Source organism: Drosophila subpulchrella, chromosome X, assembly GCF_014743375.2.
Source record: "Drosophila subpulchrella strain 33 F10 #4 breed RU33 chromosome X, RU_Dsub_v1.1 Primary Assembly, whole genome shotgun sequence".
In the NCBI taxonomy this organism is placed as follows: domain Eukaryota; kingdom Metazoa; phylum Arthropoda; class Insecta; order Diptera; family Drosophilidae; genus Drosophila; species Drosophila subpulchrella.
Window position 1 is genome coordinate 16,649,559 of NC_050613.1, and position 16,376 is coordinate 16,665,934.

The window sequence follows — 16,376 nt, forward strand, 5'->3', positions numbered from 1 at the left end:
AAAACTGACCTAATTTAAACGGTGATATTTGTATTACTCTTTAATATAAAATGTCATATGTAAGAAATTTCATTTATAATTAAAAATAAAATTGACCTTTTAAAGCACCTAAAACACTCTGAAAATGTGGGCTTTTGTCGAAAATCGTGGGAAATGAGGACAACTTTGTGTCTTCACAATAAATTTATCTATCAATTGACAGTCAAACCAATAATTTTTTCTGTTTTTTTTTTTACATATTTTGCAAAAAAAGATAAGCTTTAAAAAATATTTGTTGTTTAGAAAAAATTGGGTGATATGGATCAACAATTAGGGTGATATGCAAAAAACAGTTCGACATGTATGCATTCGACCTTTTTGATCAAGATATAAGGACACTAAATAAGGTAAATTGTATTTTTGCAAAAATACCACAAAAACACTCTTAATAGAAATATCATACCGTTTTGAGATCAGGATAAAAATGTCATTGAAAATGTTTATTATATGATATATTTTTACTTGCTGTAAAACACGTATATCCCCTCAAACGATTTAACCGACAAAGACTCTTTGTTGGAAAATGCGTTTGATAAAAATTTCATATTAAGCGTTTAATGAGGTGGTGTCAAAGGATTTGGGCGGTGAGTATGGGCATTGTATGCAAACCCTTCCTAAAATATTTACTGTGTAATTATAGGAAATTACTAAAGGGGGTAATTTTGACGCACTGTAAATTCTCTTTTATATTTCCTTATCGCCAGTTGTTTTGGCTTACTATAAAAGTGCTGCCGGGTTTTCAGAACCAAGTCGATTGATAAATAGAAGGACATGTTTTATTCCTATCCATATAAAAAACTTCGTTTTCCCATTCAGTGTATTTGGCTAAAACTGAATGGCTCATGGCCTTTAGCGGAATCGTCAATCGAAAAGAAAAGCAAACCTTTTTATGGCAATTCATTTTTTGCCACTGCTTATACAACATGGGCGTGGTACGTCATAGCTTCCGTTGGGATAACAATCAGTTATCAAACGGCTTTTTTGCTCAAAAACCTTTCGGATATCATAATCACCACGGAAAACTGTTGTACAACCTTTATGGGAGTCCTTAATTTTGTGAGACTCATTCATTTGCGCCTAAACCAGCGAAAATTTCGGAAACTAATTGAACATTTTTCATACGAAATCTGGATTCCAGAGTAAGTTAAAATAATAAAATAATGTAAGCTGTTCAAAACAATCGGTCCTTTAGCTGCACGCCTTGGTTTGGCTGCCGTAATGCAAATAATGGTCAGAATAAGGAATGTCATACCTCATTAGGCTCGTTGTTTAATTTACAATCGATTGGCATTCAAACCTGGAAATTTTCCATTTTTTATAATTTTTGCAAAAACAAAAAAAGGGAAAATTGATCAAAAAATAAATTTTCTTTAAAGTGATAGGGATCGTTAGCATATCTAGCAAGCTGCTCAAAACTGTCGGTCTTTTTGCTGTACGCCTTGATTTGGCTAAACTACGATTGAAAAACCGGAGAGAAAAAAATTTGAATATCGTATTTTTAACAAAATTCTGAACCCTATTTTTTCGCCATAAAATTTCAGTTTTTTGGCTGCTATAAAAAAAATAAAAGTCAGAATGAGGAATTTCATACCTCGTCGAGCTCGGTGTTTAATTGCCAATCGATTGGCATTCAAACCTGGAAACTTTTAATTTTTTCCAATTTTTGCAAAAAAACCCCTTATAAAAAATGCGAAAATGGGTCAAAAATAAATTTTTCTTTAAGTGATAGGGATCGTTGGCATAGGTCGTAAGCTGCTCAAAACAGTCACTCTTTTAGCTGTAAGTCTTGATTTGGCTGAACTACGATTAAAAAACCGCGTGAAAAATGAGTTTTTTTGACCAAAATCGGAATCCCCTTTTTCCAGCCTTAAAAAATCAGTGTTTTGGATGCCGTAATGCTAATAAAAGTCAGAAAACCGAATGCCATACCTCGTTGTGCTCGTAGCTTAATTTCCAATCAATTGGCATTAAAACCTGAAAATTTTTAATTTTTTCCAATTTTCGCAAAAAAACGTGATGTTACCCCTTATAAAAAATGCGAAAATGGGTCAAAAAATACATTTTTCTTTAAGTGATAGGGATCGTTGGCATAGGTCGTAAGCTGCTCAAAACAGTCACTCTTTTAGCTGTAAGTCTTGATTTGGCTGAACTACGACTAAAAAACCGCGTGAAAAATGAGTTTTTTTGACCAAAATCGGAATCCCTTTTTCCAGCCTTAAAAAACCAGTGTTTTGGATGCCGTAAAGCTTATAAAAGTCAGAAAACCAAATGCCATACCTCGTTGTGCTCGTAGCTTAATTTCCAATCAATTGGCATTCAAACCTGGAAACTTTTAATTTTTTCCAATTTTTGCAAAAAAACGTGATGTTACCCCTTATAAAAAATGCGAAAATGGGTCAAAAAATAAATTTTTCTTTAAGTGATGGGGATCGTTGGCATAGGTCGTAATCTGCTCAAAACAGTCACTCTTTTAGCTGTAAGTCTTGATTTGGCTGAGCTACGATTAAAAAACCGCGTGAAAAATGAGTATTTTTGACCAAAATCTGAATCCCTTTTTCCAGCCCTAAAAAATCAGTATTTTGGATGCCGTAAAGCTTATAAAAGTCAGAAAACCGAAAGCCATACCTCGTTGTTCTCGTAGTTTAATTTCCAATCGATTGGCATTAAAACCTGAAAACTTTTAATTTTTTCCAATTTTCGCAAAAAAACGTGATGTTACCCCTTATAAAAAATGGGAAAATGGGTCAAAAAATAAATTTTTCTTTAAGTGATGGGGATCGTTGGCATATCTAGCAAGCTGCTCAAAACTGTCACTCTTACAGCTGTACGCCGTGATTTGGCTAAGCCACGATCAAAAACCGCGAGAAAATAGTATTTTTACCAAAATCTAAATGTTTTTTTCGTGATCTTTTTTTTCTCAGTAAAACTTTCTTAAGCTTACATTTATTATTAATACCCCTCTTTTACTTTGTCCTTCAACAGCAGTTCTAAAAACAATGTTGCTGAGGAGTGCCGTAAGCGCATGATCACATTTAGCATAATGACGGCGTTGCTATCATGCCTTATAATCATGTACTGCGTCTTACCCTTGGTTGAATTATTTTTCGGCCCCGAAATAGACCAAGAGGAAAAGCCATTTCCCTACAAAATGGTCTTTCCATACAATCCGTACCATAATTGGATCAGCTATGCGCTGACCTACATGTTTACGTCATATGCAGGAATCTGCGTGGTGACCACTTTGTTTGCAGAAGACACAATACTTGGATTCTTTATAACCTACACTTGCGGCCAGTTTCGATTGCTACACGAACGAATCGACAAGATATTTACGGGAATAGTTAATCCGGAATTGGCTGAAGAGGTTCAACTGGAGCGCATCAAACGTATTGTACAAAAACACAACAATATTATCAGGTTGGTATTTTGCAAATGTACTAACCGTATTAAAAATTGATATCTTATTTCTATTTGCAATATTGAAAATTAAATATTGTACACTTTTCCCTGGCCCTTGTATAAATAAGCCTTCTTGTTTCTAATCCGTTAAAAAATAATACCAAATTTTTTCAACACTGGAACTCATTAATAACTTTCTTATTTTTCTTGTTAGATTCGCTAAGCGCTTGGAGGACTTCTTTAATCCAATTCTATTGGTCAACCTTATGATTTCATCAGTTCTTATTTGCATGGTTGGCTTTCAAATAATAACTGTAGGTACCATAGATATAGAAATATATTTCAAATTCTTAAGGCTAACAATTTTATTTATTTTCTTAATCAGGGAAATAATATGTTTATTGGGGACTATGTAAAGTTTATTATATATATATCCTCGGCACTTTCGCAATTATACGTACTCTGCGAGAATGGCGATGCTCTAATAAAACAGGTTAGAACTAGTAAATAAAGTACTTTAAACCAATTTAACCCATATTTTTGCAAAACACAGTCCACTCTGACAGCGCAAGTTCTTTATGAATGTCAATGGGAAGGCTCAGATCGAATTGAGTATCATTCTTATAAACCATCTAGCAAGCGAGTCCGAAATCACTTAAGCTTTATGATACTTTGCAGCCAACAACCCGTAAGGATAACGGCTTTCAAATTCTCAACTCTGTCTCTGCAAAGTTTTACCGCGGTATGTAACCCTATATGTAAAGCAAATAATCCCTACTTCAAATCTTTTTCAGATATTAAGTACGTCCTTAAGTTATTTTACCCTTTTGAGGTCTGTTTACTTCGATGACGAAAATAAACTTGACTAAATAAATGTTTATAATAAAGTAGTGCAACGCATATTTAAACTAGATGCGAACATGATATCATATTGCTTTAAAAACTAGATGTAGAAAAAATATAGTGTCTAGTCTAGTTCCGAACAAAATAAAATGAAAAAGGCTATATGTTTAAATTTCTTTTAAGTGTACTTTTTAGGTTAGTCTGTGTCAACCAATTTTAGAATTCACGACTTATTTTTAATTTAATAGCATTATTATCTTTAGACTTATAATTCTTGTATTGATTACTCTTACCTAGGTAGGTAAGTCGATGTTAAGCAATTGACCTGATATATTGAAAGGATCTGAAAAGACGATTGAGATCTGAAGAATTCGCGACCAAGGTTTTATAATTTATGCTCTGTGTGGTTTTAATACCTTATATCTTTAAATTGTAATTGGCTGACCATGAAGAATAGCTCGAAAAAGACCTTTGAGAGCTGAAGAATTCGCGGCATAGGTTCATTAGATTATTATTATCATTACCTTTAGATGCACATCTTGTATTGATTATTCTCACCTTACAATTCTTCTCTCCCACGGCAAAACAAAGTTCGAATAGATATTTTCTTACTTTTAATGAAATTCTCAGACAAACATAAGATCACAAATAGTAACTATGAATATTTTTGTAATTAAAATATGCACTACCCATTCCTTGATTTAAATATCGTTCTTGCCACGCGCAGAGTTTCCCCTGTCAGCAGTCGTGTTGCCCATGGATGCACAGTGACCTGTAATAGAGGCACTGGCCTCCCCAACCACCGAAGTCTGTCCCGATGTGATTCCATGCTGAACCAGGAAATCATGCTCGTTCTTGGCCTGTCGCAGCCAGTTGCGCAGATCCCGAGTTCGTTCCACCAAACAAGTAGTATAGTTGACGGCCCGTGGACTTTGCGAGACTATAGTATTGGCCGTTAGGATGGCCGCGCCCATGGAGCTCTGCATTCGACCGGCGGCCAGTTGGCGATAGGTCTCCAAACGGTCCGCGAGAGTGGGTATCGAATGGGGTATATGCACCGCCCCTCCAACGCCGCCGCCCTCGATGATATCATCTGAAAGGGAAAAGTTTTGGGTACCGGAATGCTGTTGGTGCTTTAGCACCTGTGACCATCCCAAATCCCTTGGCGATAGCATCGGTATAGCCGATGCAGATTGATCATGCTGCTGATGCTGATGCTGCTTCTGTCCAAATATATCCAGGATCTCACGGATCTCGGCATTGAGTATCTCCAAATTCTCAATACACTCGTTCGACTCCTGCTGATAGTACTCCTTCTTCTTGTGAAAATCGGCGGCACTGGCCAGATCGGTGCTACTGAAGCCAGAGCTCGAGTGCGACGATAGATCGCTTAGTGTGGCCGCATCGTCCATGGTACCCAGATCAAGTATGGACTTCTCCTTCTCGTAGATCCGCAGCAGACTCTGCTCCAGATGTCTCAGTCGTATTATCTTCTCGCCCAGTAGGGATCTGGTGCGGTGCAGATTCACCTCCATTTCGGTTAGTTCCTTCTCCTCCTGGATCAGCTGATCGATCGAGTGTTTCGGCGATAAAGCGGTTATCTTCCGCTGCTGACTGATCTCCCTTTGCCTCATCCTAAAATTAGTCCGCTGTGTCCTCAGGGATTCCTTGGCCCGACGCACTGAATCCCTTTCGAGATGTATACGATGCTTAAAGAACTCCAGTTCGGAACCCACGCCATTGGGTTTAATGGAGATGTCAGTGAAGGGATAGCGCAAATGGTAGGGGGCATCCAGGGTGTTCTCAGGGAACTGATCCTCGAGAGCCTCGAGTTTCTGCAACTGGTGGCGCAGATTCTCCACCGGAGTGCAGGGCCGCTCACCCTTATAGCTAGTATCAGAATTCAAGCGCGATGTAGATGCCGACTTGGTGCGCGAAAAGACGATCCTACTCAGGCTGGTCGACTCCTTGCCCTGGTTGCTATTGTTGTTCCTCTCCAGATTCGATATAGCACCACCCACTATATCCCTGGAGGAGTTGCCATTATCGCTAACCGTTCTGGCTGATAAAACGCCACTGGCCGACTTGAGAAATGGTCCATAGCGACCATTGTTATAGGTATTCGATAGTGTCGTATCCGATTGACTTATAGAGGTGTTGTCATCCTGCAGCTGCAACTGCCTGATGTTGTACGATGCCTTGGCCAGTTGACTCTTGTGGGGAACTGGTGGCTTGACCACCGCCTCGCCGGCAATTGCCTGATCCGAGTAGCTCAGAGAGCGATTATCGCTATTACCAGACTGGGCTTGGGGCTTGTAGTAACGCTCCATGGAGCGCTCCATCTCGGCACCGCTTATAGACTTTGTGCTATTGGTGTGGTTATGATGCTGGGGCACCATTTGAGCCTCTCGCCGCCGATTGCGTCGCTCCAGGGAGAGCTTTACGTCCGTCTTGAGGCGCACATACTTCTCCTTGAGGCACCGATACTTGTCCTCTAGGAGGCGCTTCTCGCAGCGTACCTTCTCGTAGAGCCGCTCCTCGCCCTTCTCCCGGCCTCGCTGCTTCTCCGCGTCCAGCTCGCGGGCAAACTTCTCGCGCAGCTGGGCCAGCCGGGTGGCCTGTTCCCTACGTAGGATCTCCTCTTCGCTGTGAAGTTCCCGCTCCAGATCTCTTAGGATCTCCTCGTGGTTGCTCTGCAGAGTGTCGATCCGAGTCTTGTGCTCACTCACCACCAGACTTCGCTTGCTCTGCAGCTGACGCTCCAATTGCACCCGATACTTTTCCATTTGGAGCTCGAAGGCCTCCTCCAGTTTGTGCTGATGGGAGGTGAGACGCAGATCGTATTCGTGACGAAATCTCTTTAACTTCGCCTCATGATCCCGCCTTATGGCCTCGAAATCATTCTGCAGTTGGACCTCACTGGCGGCATTGTCGGAGAAGATTGGACCATGGTTCATGGACTTGTCCGCCGCCAGTTGTCCCGATTTGAGCTGCAGTTGCTCCAGTTCATAGCTATGCTTGCGGCCCAATGCCTCCAGATCGAAGGCATTGTTGCCCGCCAAATGAGATGAGTCCTGTTCGGACTTGTTTATAATGAAGCTGCGCACAGAACTGCCCTTCGAATCGGAGTCTGTGTCATCATAAAATAATTTGGGTGCTTCACAACCCTTGGTTTTATCAGCAGGTGCTTCTACAGATCCCAATCCTGATCCTGATATTTTGATTACTTCAGTTGATTTGGTTATAGGTTTGTTGGAGTCCAATAAAAAGGGATTCAAATTGTATATGCCCTCCATTAGGTTGGTCTCCTTCTCGTGCCAAAGGTCATCTGCCTCCTCTTTACCATCCCCATCCTCATTCTGATCCCCATCATCATCATCTTCGATTACCACCTCAACATCCTCATCGTCATCCTCCGAATTCTCATTCTGCTTATAAGTCTGTGTCATCTTTGTCGATAGGTTCTCCTCTTGGGAGTTTTTCGCTCGCTGAGCCTGATCCAGATTAAAGCGCACACTCTTTTTATCCTCCACCTCACTCGTTGGCTCCATGCGATCCAATCTTCGACTTATATCGGTTATACTAGAGTCACGCAGGATGCCCTTGACACCCGATGGTGATGTATAGCCATCGCTCTCCAGTTGCCGACGTGCCTTTTGAAACATCGATACTGTTCCAGCTACTTTTCCAACTACTTCATTCTCCTCGGAGTTCTCTACTTTTCCGTTCAATAGGGTAGTAGTATTTCCCATTTGAGCCTTAGACTTGGTCATCTCAAAGCCAAGCTGATAAAAACGTCCAAAATCCTTGGAGCCAGAGTCCAAAAATCGACTTTTACCGCCGCTTAGTAGACTGGGTCCCAGGAACCCAGCCTTACTGGCCATTGACCACTTCCGGGCCAAATTGTTCAGGGGCAATGGGCCCGGAGAGGGAATCTCATCGATGCCCTGCATACTGCGTATGCCGGAGTCCAATTGCGATAGATCATCCGAGGTGTCGACAAACTGCGCATTTTCCCCCACCGAAGACGTCGTTTCCAATAGCTTTTGACGCGCCTGATTAACCAGATCTCGATATATCGCATCTAGTGGATGATCCCACTGCGACTCCTTGGTTCGCGTATTATGATAGTAATGACCATTTTTCTCCTCAGAAAAGCTGCACGATATTATACAAATGTTATTATTATAGCATATCATTTTTAGGAATATTCTTACCATATCTTCCAATCCGGTGGCAAGGCGGCCATCAACCCTTCCTTGGCCAGATAGAGCAAATGCTGCTCCCGTTGAGGTTCGATTCCAATCAAAGAGGCATACTCGTTTATTTCTAAAAAAACCAAGTCTCAAAAACCTTACTTATTTCATCATTAGGATACATTTTTTAAACTAAAAAAATAGAGTGTTAATTTAAGCAGCAGCAAAAAATCGATTTATAGAATATTTTTAAACGTGGAATAAGTCAAAAACAAAAAAAAAATAAAAGAAAAAGTCATCACTTCTACGATAAAATGGTTTTTAGCTACATATTTTATACCTACTTTGTTTAACGGGGCAAATAAAAAAAATAGATGACGGCTATTATTTTTAACAGGAAATCAATGTTTTAGATGCTTTTGCGGTTTGCTCACAGTTTTTAATAGAACAGATTAAGGAATGTTCCACTGATGTATGTACATATATATGGTACAAATGTACTTCCTGCAGAGGTATATACACACATACGTATATTTTTAAATGGTCGAAAATGTGTTAATGTCCCAAATTAAGGATACGAACTTTTTTCTTTCAAAATGAATTAAAAAAGTTACCAAACTTGTCCTCAATATGTAGATAATTTCAGGACCTGGATAGATTTTTCCCGAAAATATCGATATTGCCTTGCATTCACACACCCAAATGGTAAGAGGGATTATAGTTATAACTATTGACGAAAACTTACCCTCTGATGATGGAAAACAGGCCTCGTCGAACACTTCCTCGCAAATCACCGATGAACCCTGAGATGATGATGATGTTGTTGAGACCGCTTTGGCCATTTCAGTTGTTGCTGCTGCCGAGGATATCCTCTTGCACATACTGGTGGTCGTCATTATGGGAACTTTTCTGCGACTTCACTAACCGACGAAACTACTTTTTGAGCTGACGTTTCCTCTGCTTCCGAAGTTATCCGTACTCAAAGTGTCGCTCAATATATTTGCATATATTATTATATTTTTCCCATTTGGCAATCATAATTTTCCATATTATTCCTCAGTGAATGCTGCCGACAGCAGAGTAAATGGGAGAATAAACGGATGCAGTTTGACCTAAAAATGAAAATATAAATACCTACTGAGTCATCGTTATACTATATACGGCCGTATGTGTGTGTGTGTGCACGTCGGAGCATGCTCTGAAGACGGGTTGCTGGCCAATTATCTGGTTGGCAACAGGATATTGCACCGAGTTTACCGTTCTGCGCAGCCTGACGGCACAGAGGTCCACCTCGTTTTCAACCACGACAACAACCGAACAAAGTCCCGATAAAAATACCATTGCCAAAATACTGTAGTTATCCTTTTAGTTCTAGTTATAACTGACGGATTATGGGGGTGGAAATTATGCTAGGTTTGGTTTATATGCATTAAATATATTTAAGTTATGTTTTTTTTTTTAACATCTAGCAAAAACTGGGATCCTTTTCTAAAAAAGGGTGTATTTACACCCATGAGAACCCAAAAATATACTATTGTCAAAATACTGTTGTTATGGGATTATTGATTCCAAATTTTGTTTTATATTTGAAAGTACTCTTCTTTTGTTTAAAAACTAATTAAATTGTGTCTCCACCTTACTATTAAATTATCCTTGAAATAATAACCAAAAAGTATACTGTTGTCAAAATACTGTTTTTATCCTTTTATTCTAGGTTTGATTGCATTTCTATTAACATATTTAAGTTCTGTATTTCGAAAAACCTAATTACCTAAAGCTAGAATCCTTTTCTACTTTCGATTTTATCGCTTATCGGATTAATCCTGATCTTATATCAAGCTTTTTAAGAATTTTTTATTTTTTATTTTTATATATGCGTGTAATTTTTCGGTAATTATTCCTTTATAATCAATATTAAAACTTATTAAAAGTAGTAATCTGGCCGTTTTTAAAAATACTAACAGTGGATACAATAATATTGAGACGACGTGAAAAGAATTGCCAAGTTTAAGCAGGAATTAAAGTATGGTAAAATACCTAATTATCCTGGTCTTTAACGTTTCCAAAAAATTTCAAATTGTAGAATTGCCTTTGAAAATCTTATCGAGGATATGGTGGAATTGTTTTTTGGCAGGGAAAAGCTTATGCACCGATGTGTCGCGGTGGGAATGTACTATAAAGCTTTTTTATCGATAATGTTTTAGTGAGACCTTCGATTTATAGAATAGTGCCCTACACTTTACTTCAAAACAATTAGATATGTTTAAAACACCTCTCAACCCTACCTGAAAATAATAATAATATAAATCCCAACTCGCCAACTACATAATAATACGCGAACAGAGTTATGGCGGGCATGTATAACTACTCCAGCTTAAAGTACGTAACAAATATGACCTGCATCATGACAACACTATGATAAATAACATCCATTTATAGATTTGAAGCGGAGCGTGGACTTCACGATGATCATCACCTGGGAAATGAGCATCGGTCCCGGGATTTACATTTACCCATGACCTCTAGTCCAAGCAAACTGTTGGGAAGCAGGTACAGCCGAAGATTTGCATCTATTTTCCATTTGTTAAATTATATAAAATCCCATGACTCCCCATTACATCCATTGAATCAGCCTTGAGAGCCGCGAGAAGGCTATTGTGGACAATATAAATGCCGACCAGGATGCCACAGCCAGGATCCCGTACGTTGATTCAGATAATGCCTTATCACTACCATTGGGAAAGCATAAAGTGCTGGACAAGTATTCGGATACTCAGGAGGATGGTAGGTGATCTATCATCTGTAGATCTCAAGAAGCTCTATATAATAGATATATTATACTACAGATACATCAGTTCGAAAATATCTAGTGGTGGGCGTTCAGTGGGTCTCCCTGGTCACCGAGAACCTGTTAAGCCATCCATTTGTAGTGCTGCGAAGGCAATGTCAGGTGTACAATGCCTCGAGACGCTACCATCTGCATCCCTTCCAGCTGCTGCCCAGCATTGTGCACCTGCACAGAAGGCAGGGACTGACTACCCTGTGGAAGGGCGTGGGCAGCTGCCTCCTGGTTCGCGGCATGACCCTGGCCATAGACGACTTCATCTCGAAAGTGACCAGCTGGCCCAAGGATGTGGACAGTCGCACCACCCTGAAGCGATTCGGCCAGCATGTTCTGCTCAAATGGTAAGGCATTGTCATGCCAATCATTCCAGCACTTTTCTGATTTCCATTTAATGTACCTCATATATAGTATAAGCATTGGGCTGGTGGTGCCCTTCCATGCTGCCTCTCTCGTCGAGACGGTGCAAAGCGATATAGCCAGCGAGAAGCCGGGTCTTTTCGATGTCTTTCGGGAGGGCAGCCTGCGACTCTTCTACTGGAGCTCCCCGCAGAAGGGACGAATGCTACCGGCCTGGGCTCTAATTGGGCCCAGCGTTTCGTTTGGCATCACCAAGTACCTCTTCAACCTGGTCATACGGGGTGTATCCTCGCGCATTATGCGGCGACGAATAACGACGAATTCTCAGGACAGCCAGGGAGGAAAGTTACACGACAATACGCTGGAGCATCAGAACGCGGAAATATACGCCAGCCTTATCGCCATCCTAACCACTGAGGTCATATTCTTCCCGCTCGAGACGATCATGCACCGTCTGCAGCTCCAGGGAACACGAACCATAATCGACAACCTGGACAATGGCTACGATGTAGTCCCGATTCTGACAAACTATCAGGGTGTCGTCGACTGCTATCAGACCACCATCGTCTCCGAGGGCGTTTCGGGGCTGTACAAGGGCTTCGGAGCCATGATCCTGCAGTTTGCAGCACACGTTGCTGTCATCAAGCTGGCCAAATGGGTTGTGAATCAAATTGCCGAGGTCATATCGAATCGACCACCACAGCGAATAGTGCAGTACTATAATCTGGATGGCATTGCCTGCAACTCGAGGTCCACGACCTTGTCGCCAAGCCTCTCCAGCACCGAAATGGAGGAGAATAGTGTTGGTCAGAATTCACTAGATTAGTTATTTGCTAGTCCAATTATTATGCATATGTAAATTATACAAAAATAATTTAAATGTTCAAAATTGCACTTGTTTCTGGGTTTATTGCGACACTAGTACGTGCTTACATTTTATACGGTTTTAAAAAAGAATTACTTTTAATAGATTTCGAAAGCCAAGTAACCTTGAATGAAAACAGCGAGGAACTAAACGAAAAACTAAGTGAAAACTGGAGATTGTCCTGTGGTTGGTGCGATCGTTCCTATGGCAACTACTTATATGATATATACATACAATTTATAAGGGAAAGAAACCCTTTACAAGAGAACCATCAATTTATATAAAATGTAATTTTTTCGTTAGCCAATCTTCAAGCCAGCCGCTTTGAAACAGCCACACACTTTGAAGCTTAGTATTTATATCGAAAGACATTTATTTGCAACATCCTTGTGAGCCAAAAAACAATATATACAACAACAGAACGTTAACAGAACAATATTTAATATAATTTCTGTTCGCCAAACCGTGTGTCGTTTGATGTTTCACATTTTAAATATATATATATAGGTTCTGATCGCTGTTGCCTTACTTTCTATACCACATCTGCAGCGTCTTCATCCGCTTGACCTTCTTCTGCAGCTGCAGGACGCCGTACATGAGGGCCTCGGCCGTGGGCGGGCAGCCGGGTACGTAGATGTCGACGGGGATTATCCGGTCGCAGCCGCGGACCACCGAGTACGAGTAGTGGTAGTAGCCACCGCCGTTGGCACAGCTGCCCATCGAGATGACCCAACGTGGCTCGGGCATTTGGTCGTAGACCTTTCGCAGGGCCGGTGCCATTTTGTTGGTCAGCGTGCCCGCAACGATAATGACATCGGCCTGGCGGGGAGACGCACGGAAGACGACACCATAGCGATCCATGTCGTATCGCGGAGCGGCGATGTGCATCATTTCGACGGCACAGCAGGCCAGGCCGAATGTCAGCGGCCAGATGGAGCCCTTGCGGCCCCAGTTGAGCAGATCGTCGAGTCGGGCCAGTGACCATTCCGCCACCGAGGACTGTTTCGTGCCGAACGGCGAGTATCCCTTCTTTGGCAACGTCTGGGCCACTTCGGCGACCGGAAGGGTTTGTTGTTGGCGCACCAGAGCCAAATTCAGAGCGGGCACCACGGCATTTGGTGTCGTCTGGGTGGCCTTTTGGAGAGCCCGGGCCAGGGTCGATGACATCATCGCCGAACGCAGCATCTTGGTCCTGCTAAATTGATGCTAAAGTTATGTGCGGACAGTGCATTTAAACATTTAATACCTATTTATGTAACTTCAACTTATTTCGGTTCGTATTATGAGGATATGACCGACGCTGGCCTGCTAACAAAATACCAAATGCATCATAGGAAAAGTACTAAAATATACCATTTCATATGAAATGCCCTGTTCATACATTGGCACATCATTCGCGTTAACAAAAATGTAATATCCCATTCCCACTTAGACGTTTCATATTTTTCCAAATATTCCACTATTAGCATGCCAATTTCGTAAATCGACCAAATCCACCCAGCAATCATCTAATTTTTTTTATAGGAATTTTTACTTTAAAACTGCAACCCAATTCGAAATAAGCTTTTATCGATTTTGCTTAAGTTTACTTAAAATATACAATAAATATTTTTTGCTTTTGCATTTTTTTGTTTGCTTTATTTTGTAATATATGTGTTGGTGTAATTCAGATATCGTCTATTGTTACAGCGGCTTGGGTAATGTAATGCTAACAATTGAATGGTAGTAAAGCGATAAATCAAAATAAAGCAATACGGTAGTGCTTAAAGGCTTTTACGATAGGCACTCTTAAAAACTAAAGATCAAAGAACCACTTGTTGATTTAACTCGCTAATTTATATTTCATTTTGAATTTGTAGATTGCGCTTGCTTGGCTTTCCGTTTTCAAATACTACTGATCGGATGTTGCTGTTGCTTAGATCTCATCGATGTTTACTTCGTCATCTACATCGTCTGCTACCGCTTCTTTGACTCTTTCGCGTTTGAGGTTCACGTTGTACGACTGTAAGTCTTCAAAGTCATCATCGCTTTTGCCTTCATCAGAGTCTTCATCAGAGTCATCCGATTCTTCTTGAGCATTTTCAAGCCACTGAACGAACGGCCTTACTTTCTCGTGAATCTCAGCAGCAATGTGTTTGGGAACATGTCTTTTGCTAACCTTCTGCGCCCACTCCAGTATGACGGCTTCATCGAGTATGTCTAAATCATAGAAGATTTTAAAGATTCCAGCCACCTTGCTCATTAGGGTAGCTTTATGTAGCTCGACAGTTTGTTCAATTCCGCCAATTAGATAACGCTGTGCTTTCGGATTATTATGTGTGAAGCGAAGGAGCAAATGACGGTTCTTCTGCACATCCTTGATAATATTTTGAGTGAAAAGAAGCTCAGCCAGCACCAGTGGAGATTTGTTAATAATATCCAAACGTTCCGCTTCGATCACCAGTTCCTTAAAATCTTGAATATTCTGCAATAGGTTCTTGTCCCGCTTGTCCTTTACCAACTCGTAGAAAAGATCGATGCGCTCCTTTTCAGTTTTATCATAGTCATCCGAAATAGTCATGCCCTTAGCACCATCCGTCAGATCTTGCAAACGGGCACGTATAGCCTCCTAAGGGAGGGGGGAAAATATATATAGTATATTCGTCTAAGCTACTAGGAGTATTTAAAGCAAACGTACCTTTGAAACATCGACGCTCCATCCCTCATCGTCATCATCCTGAGAAGTTTTCTCCGGAATGGCAGCGCTAATTTCGGCCTCAGTTTGGCTAGCCTGGTTTGTGCCATTGCCGCCATCTGATTCGCCACCAGAGTTGTTGGCCATGGAGTTATTGGTCATGGAGCCATCGGCGTTATCGTTCTTTTGCTTATGCTTCTTCGAGCGTTTTCCCTCGGTCAGCGATGATCCCTGGGCAGCCGGATTCAGCGATGGAGGGTTCTTTACAATGAAAGTGTTCACTTTGTGGTTGACCTTCAGCAGACCATGGAAGCCGCATGCCTTGCATGACTGCGAAATGGTCTGGTTCTTGGCAGACACAGTCAAGTTGGTCTCCGGATTGTCGCACTCGGGACAAAGCACAAACTTGCGAATGAAACCGTCCAACAAATCCTGCAGCTTGTTCACATCGTGCGAACCGTTGACAACAAAGCGTTCATTCTGAAATTAAAAAAAAATTAAGAATGGAAAACAGGATAGAACGCTATAGTCGATGGCCTCGACTATCAGAGGGAGATGGAGATATGCAAGCAGCAAAGCAGGTTTTAGTGTTATGGACGTTAGAGTGGACGTGGCACTCTACTCAAATAACTTTTTGCTGCGCAAGAACCTCTAGAATCTGCATGTAAACTTTCAACTTTCTAGCTTTTATAGTTTTTGAGATCTCCGCGTTCATAGGGACAGACGGACGGACAAAATGAGTGATAAGCTAGCGAATTAGAAGAGACTAAGAGTAACCGAATACAAACCTTATGATCGAACAGCGTTTGGGCGCCCAACTCGCAGCCAAAGTACTTAGTCGGATAGGTGGCCGGGCGTCCAATGGCCCTGGCCACTTCGGCCATGTTGACCAGCACGGTCTTTATGCCGTTGCCCTTGCCCTCCACCTTGGCCTGCAGACGTGGCATCTTGTAGCGATAGAAGATGTCCGTCACACTGCGGTTTACGTTTACGGTGGCCATCTTGCAGCTAGCTTTTCGTTTCCGCTTCTTCCAGGGATAATGCTAATTTGGCTTATAGTTCTTCGGGTAATGATGTTTCTATTAGGGGCGGCCAGTGGAATCTATTGGCTGTGTGTGGATGGGAATTTATTGACTTGGGGTCTGTTGCTTGTTTGTG

At 41.3% G+C, this 16,376-nt stretch overlaps 5 protein-coding genes across 7 annotated transcripts; 2 read left to right on the top strand and 3 right to left on the bottom strand.

Annotated features, from left to right (window-relative positions):
• The first annotated feature begins 804 nt into the window (after positions 1-804).
• LOC119557971 (odorant receptor 13a) lies at positions 805-4,453 on the top strand. 2 transcript variants are annotated; one of them, XM_037871038.1, is made up of 6 exons: positions 805-1,178; positions 3,022-3,456; positions 3,653-3,752; positions 3,824-3,931; positions 3,992-4,180; positions 4,233-4,453. In XM_037871038.1, the coding sequence occupies exons 1-6, from the start codon at positions 811-813 to the stop codon at positions 4,305-4,307; spliced, it is 1,275 nt and encodes a 424-aa protein (XP_037726966.1). In that variant the 5' UTR covers positions 805-810; the 3' UTR covers positions 4,308-4,453. The 2 variants fall into 2 exon arrangements, with proteins under 2 accessions (XP_037726966.1, XP_037726967.1); XM_037871039.1 differs by having other exon boundaries at positions 3,025-3,456.
• A 425-nt stretch (positions 4,454-4,878) lies between these two features.
• On the bottom strand, positions 4,879-9,585 carry LOC119557349 (centrosomal protein of 164 kDa). The gene is made up of 3 exons (XM_037870086.1): positions 9,223-9,585; positions 8,499-8,610; positions 4,879-8,439 (listed from the first exon to the last, which is right to left on the bottom strand). The coding sequence occupies exons 1-3, from the start codon at positions 9,371-9,373 to the stop codon at positions 4,983-4,985; spliced, it is 3,720 nt and encodes a 1,239-aa protein (XP_037726014.1). The 5' UTR covers positions 9,374-9,585; the 3' UTR covers positions 4,879-4,982.
• Positions 9,586-10,696: 1,111 nt separating this feature from the next.
• Positions 10,697-12,568, top strand: LOC119557142 (solute carrier family 25 member 46). Its single transcript, XM_037869725.1, has 5 exons — positions 10,697-10,856; positions 10,917-11,027; positions 11,110-11,261; positions 11,324-11,663; positions 11,731-12,568. The coding sequence occupies exons 1-5, from the start codon at positions 10,825-10,827 to the stop codon at positions 12,503-12,505; spliced, it is 1,410 nt and encodes a 469-aa protein (XP_037725653.1). The 5' UTR covers positions 10,697-10,824; the 3' UTR covers positions 12,506-12,568.
• Positions 12,569-12,893: 325 nt separating this feature from the next.
• LOC119557143 (NADH-quinone oxidoreductase subunit B 2) lies at positions 12,894-13,892 on the bottom strand. Of its 2 annotated transcripts, none has more exons than XM_037869727.1 (2): positions 13,791-13,892; positions 12,894-13,736 (listed from the first exon to the last, which is right to left on the bottom strand). In XM_037869727.1, exon 2 carries the CDS (start codon positions 13,727-13,729, stop codon positions 13,070-13,072), a length of 660 nt encoding a protein of 219 aa, XP_037725655.1. In that variant the 5' UTR covers positions 13,730-13,736; positions 13,791-13,892; the 3' UTR covers positions 12,894-13,069. The 2 variants fall into 2 exon arrangements, with proteins under 2 accessions (XP_037725655.1, XP_037725654.1); XM_037869726.1 differs by having other exon boundaries at positions 12,894-13,739; positions 13,791-13,878.
• Positions 13,893-14,175: 283 nt separating this feature from the next.
• Positions 14,176-16,250, bottom strand: LOC119556654 (eukaryotic translation initiation factor 5). Its single transcript, XM_037868993.1, has 3 exons — positions 16,007-16,250; positions 15,222-15,698; positions 14,176-15,152 (listed from the first exon to the last, which is right to left on the bottom strand). Exons 1-3 carry the CDS (start codon positions 16,217-16,219, stop codon positions 14,460-14,462), a joined length of 1,383 nt encoding a protein of 460 aa, XP_037724921.1. The 5' UTR covers positions 16,220-16,250; the 3' UTR covers positions 14,176-14,459.
• Between the last annotated feature and the right edge of the window lie 126 nt (positions 16,251-16,376).

Coding starts and splice junctions, on each gene's coding strand:
- LOC119557971 (XM_037871038.1), top strand. CDS start 811: ATGTTTTATTCCTATCCATATAAAAAACTTCGTTTTCCCATTCAGTGT. Junction 3,932..3,991: donor GCGATGCTCTAATAAAACAG/GTTAGAACTAGT, acceptor TGCAAAACACAG/TCCACTCTGACAGCGCAAGT. Junction 4,181..4,232: donor CTCTGCAAAGTTTTACCGCG/GTATGTAACCCT, acceptor AATCTTTTTCAG/ATATTAAGTACGTCCTTAAG.
- LOC119557349 (XM_037870086.1), bottom strand. CDS start 9,373: ATGACGACCACCAGTATGTGCAAGAGGATATCCTCGGCAGCAGCAACA. Junction 8,611..9,222: donor CTGTTTTCCATCATCAGAGG/GTAAGTTTTCGT, acceptor TGGTTTTTTTAG/AAATAAACGAGTATGCCTCT. Junction 8,440..8,498: donor CCACCGGATTGGAAGATATG/GTAAGAATATTC, acceptor AATATCGTGCAG/CTTTTCTGAGGAGAAAAATG.
- LOC119557142 (XM_037869725.1), top strand. CDS start 10,825: ATGGCGGGCATGTATAACTACTCCAGCTTAAA. Junction 10,857..10,916: donor TATAACTACTCCAGCTTAAA/GTACGTAACAAA, acceptor ATCCATTTATAG/ATTTGAAGCGGAGCGTGGAC. Junction 11,664..11,730: donor CAGCATGTTCTGCTCAAATG/GTAAGGCATTGT, acceptor CCTCATATATAG/TATAAGCATTGGGCTGGTGG.
- LOC119557143 (XM_037869727.1), bottom strand. CDS start 13,729: ATGCTGCGTTCGGCGATGATGTCATCGACCCTGGCCCGGGCTCTCCAA.
- LOC119556654 (XM_037868993.1), bottom strand. CDS start 16,219: ATGGCCACCGTAAACGTAAACCGCAGTGTGACGGACATCTTCTATCGC. Junction 15,699..16,006: donor AAACGCTGTTCGATCATAAG/GTTTGTATTCGG, acceptor TTTTAATTTCAG/AATGAACGCTTTGTTGTCAA. Junction 15,153..15,221: donor GGAGCGTCGATGTTTCAAAG/GTACGTTTGCTT, acceptor CCCCTCCCTTAG/GAGGCTATACGTGCCCGTTT.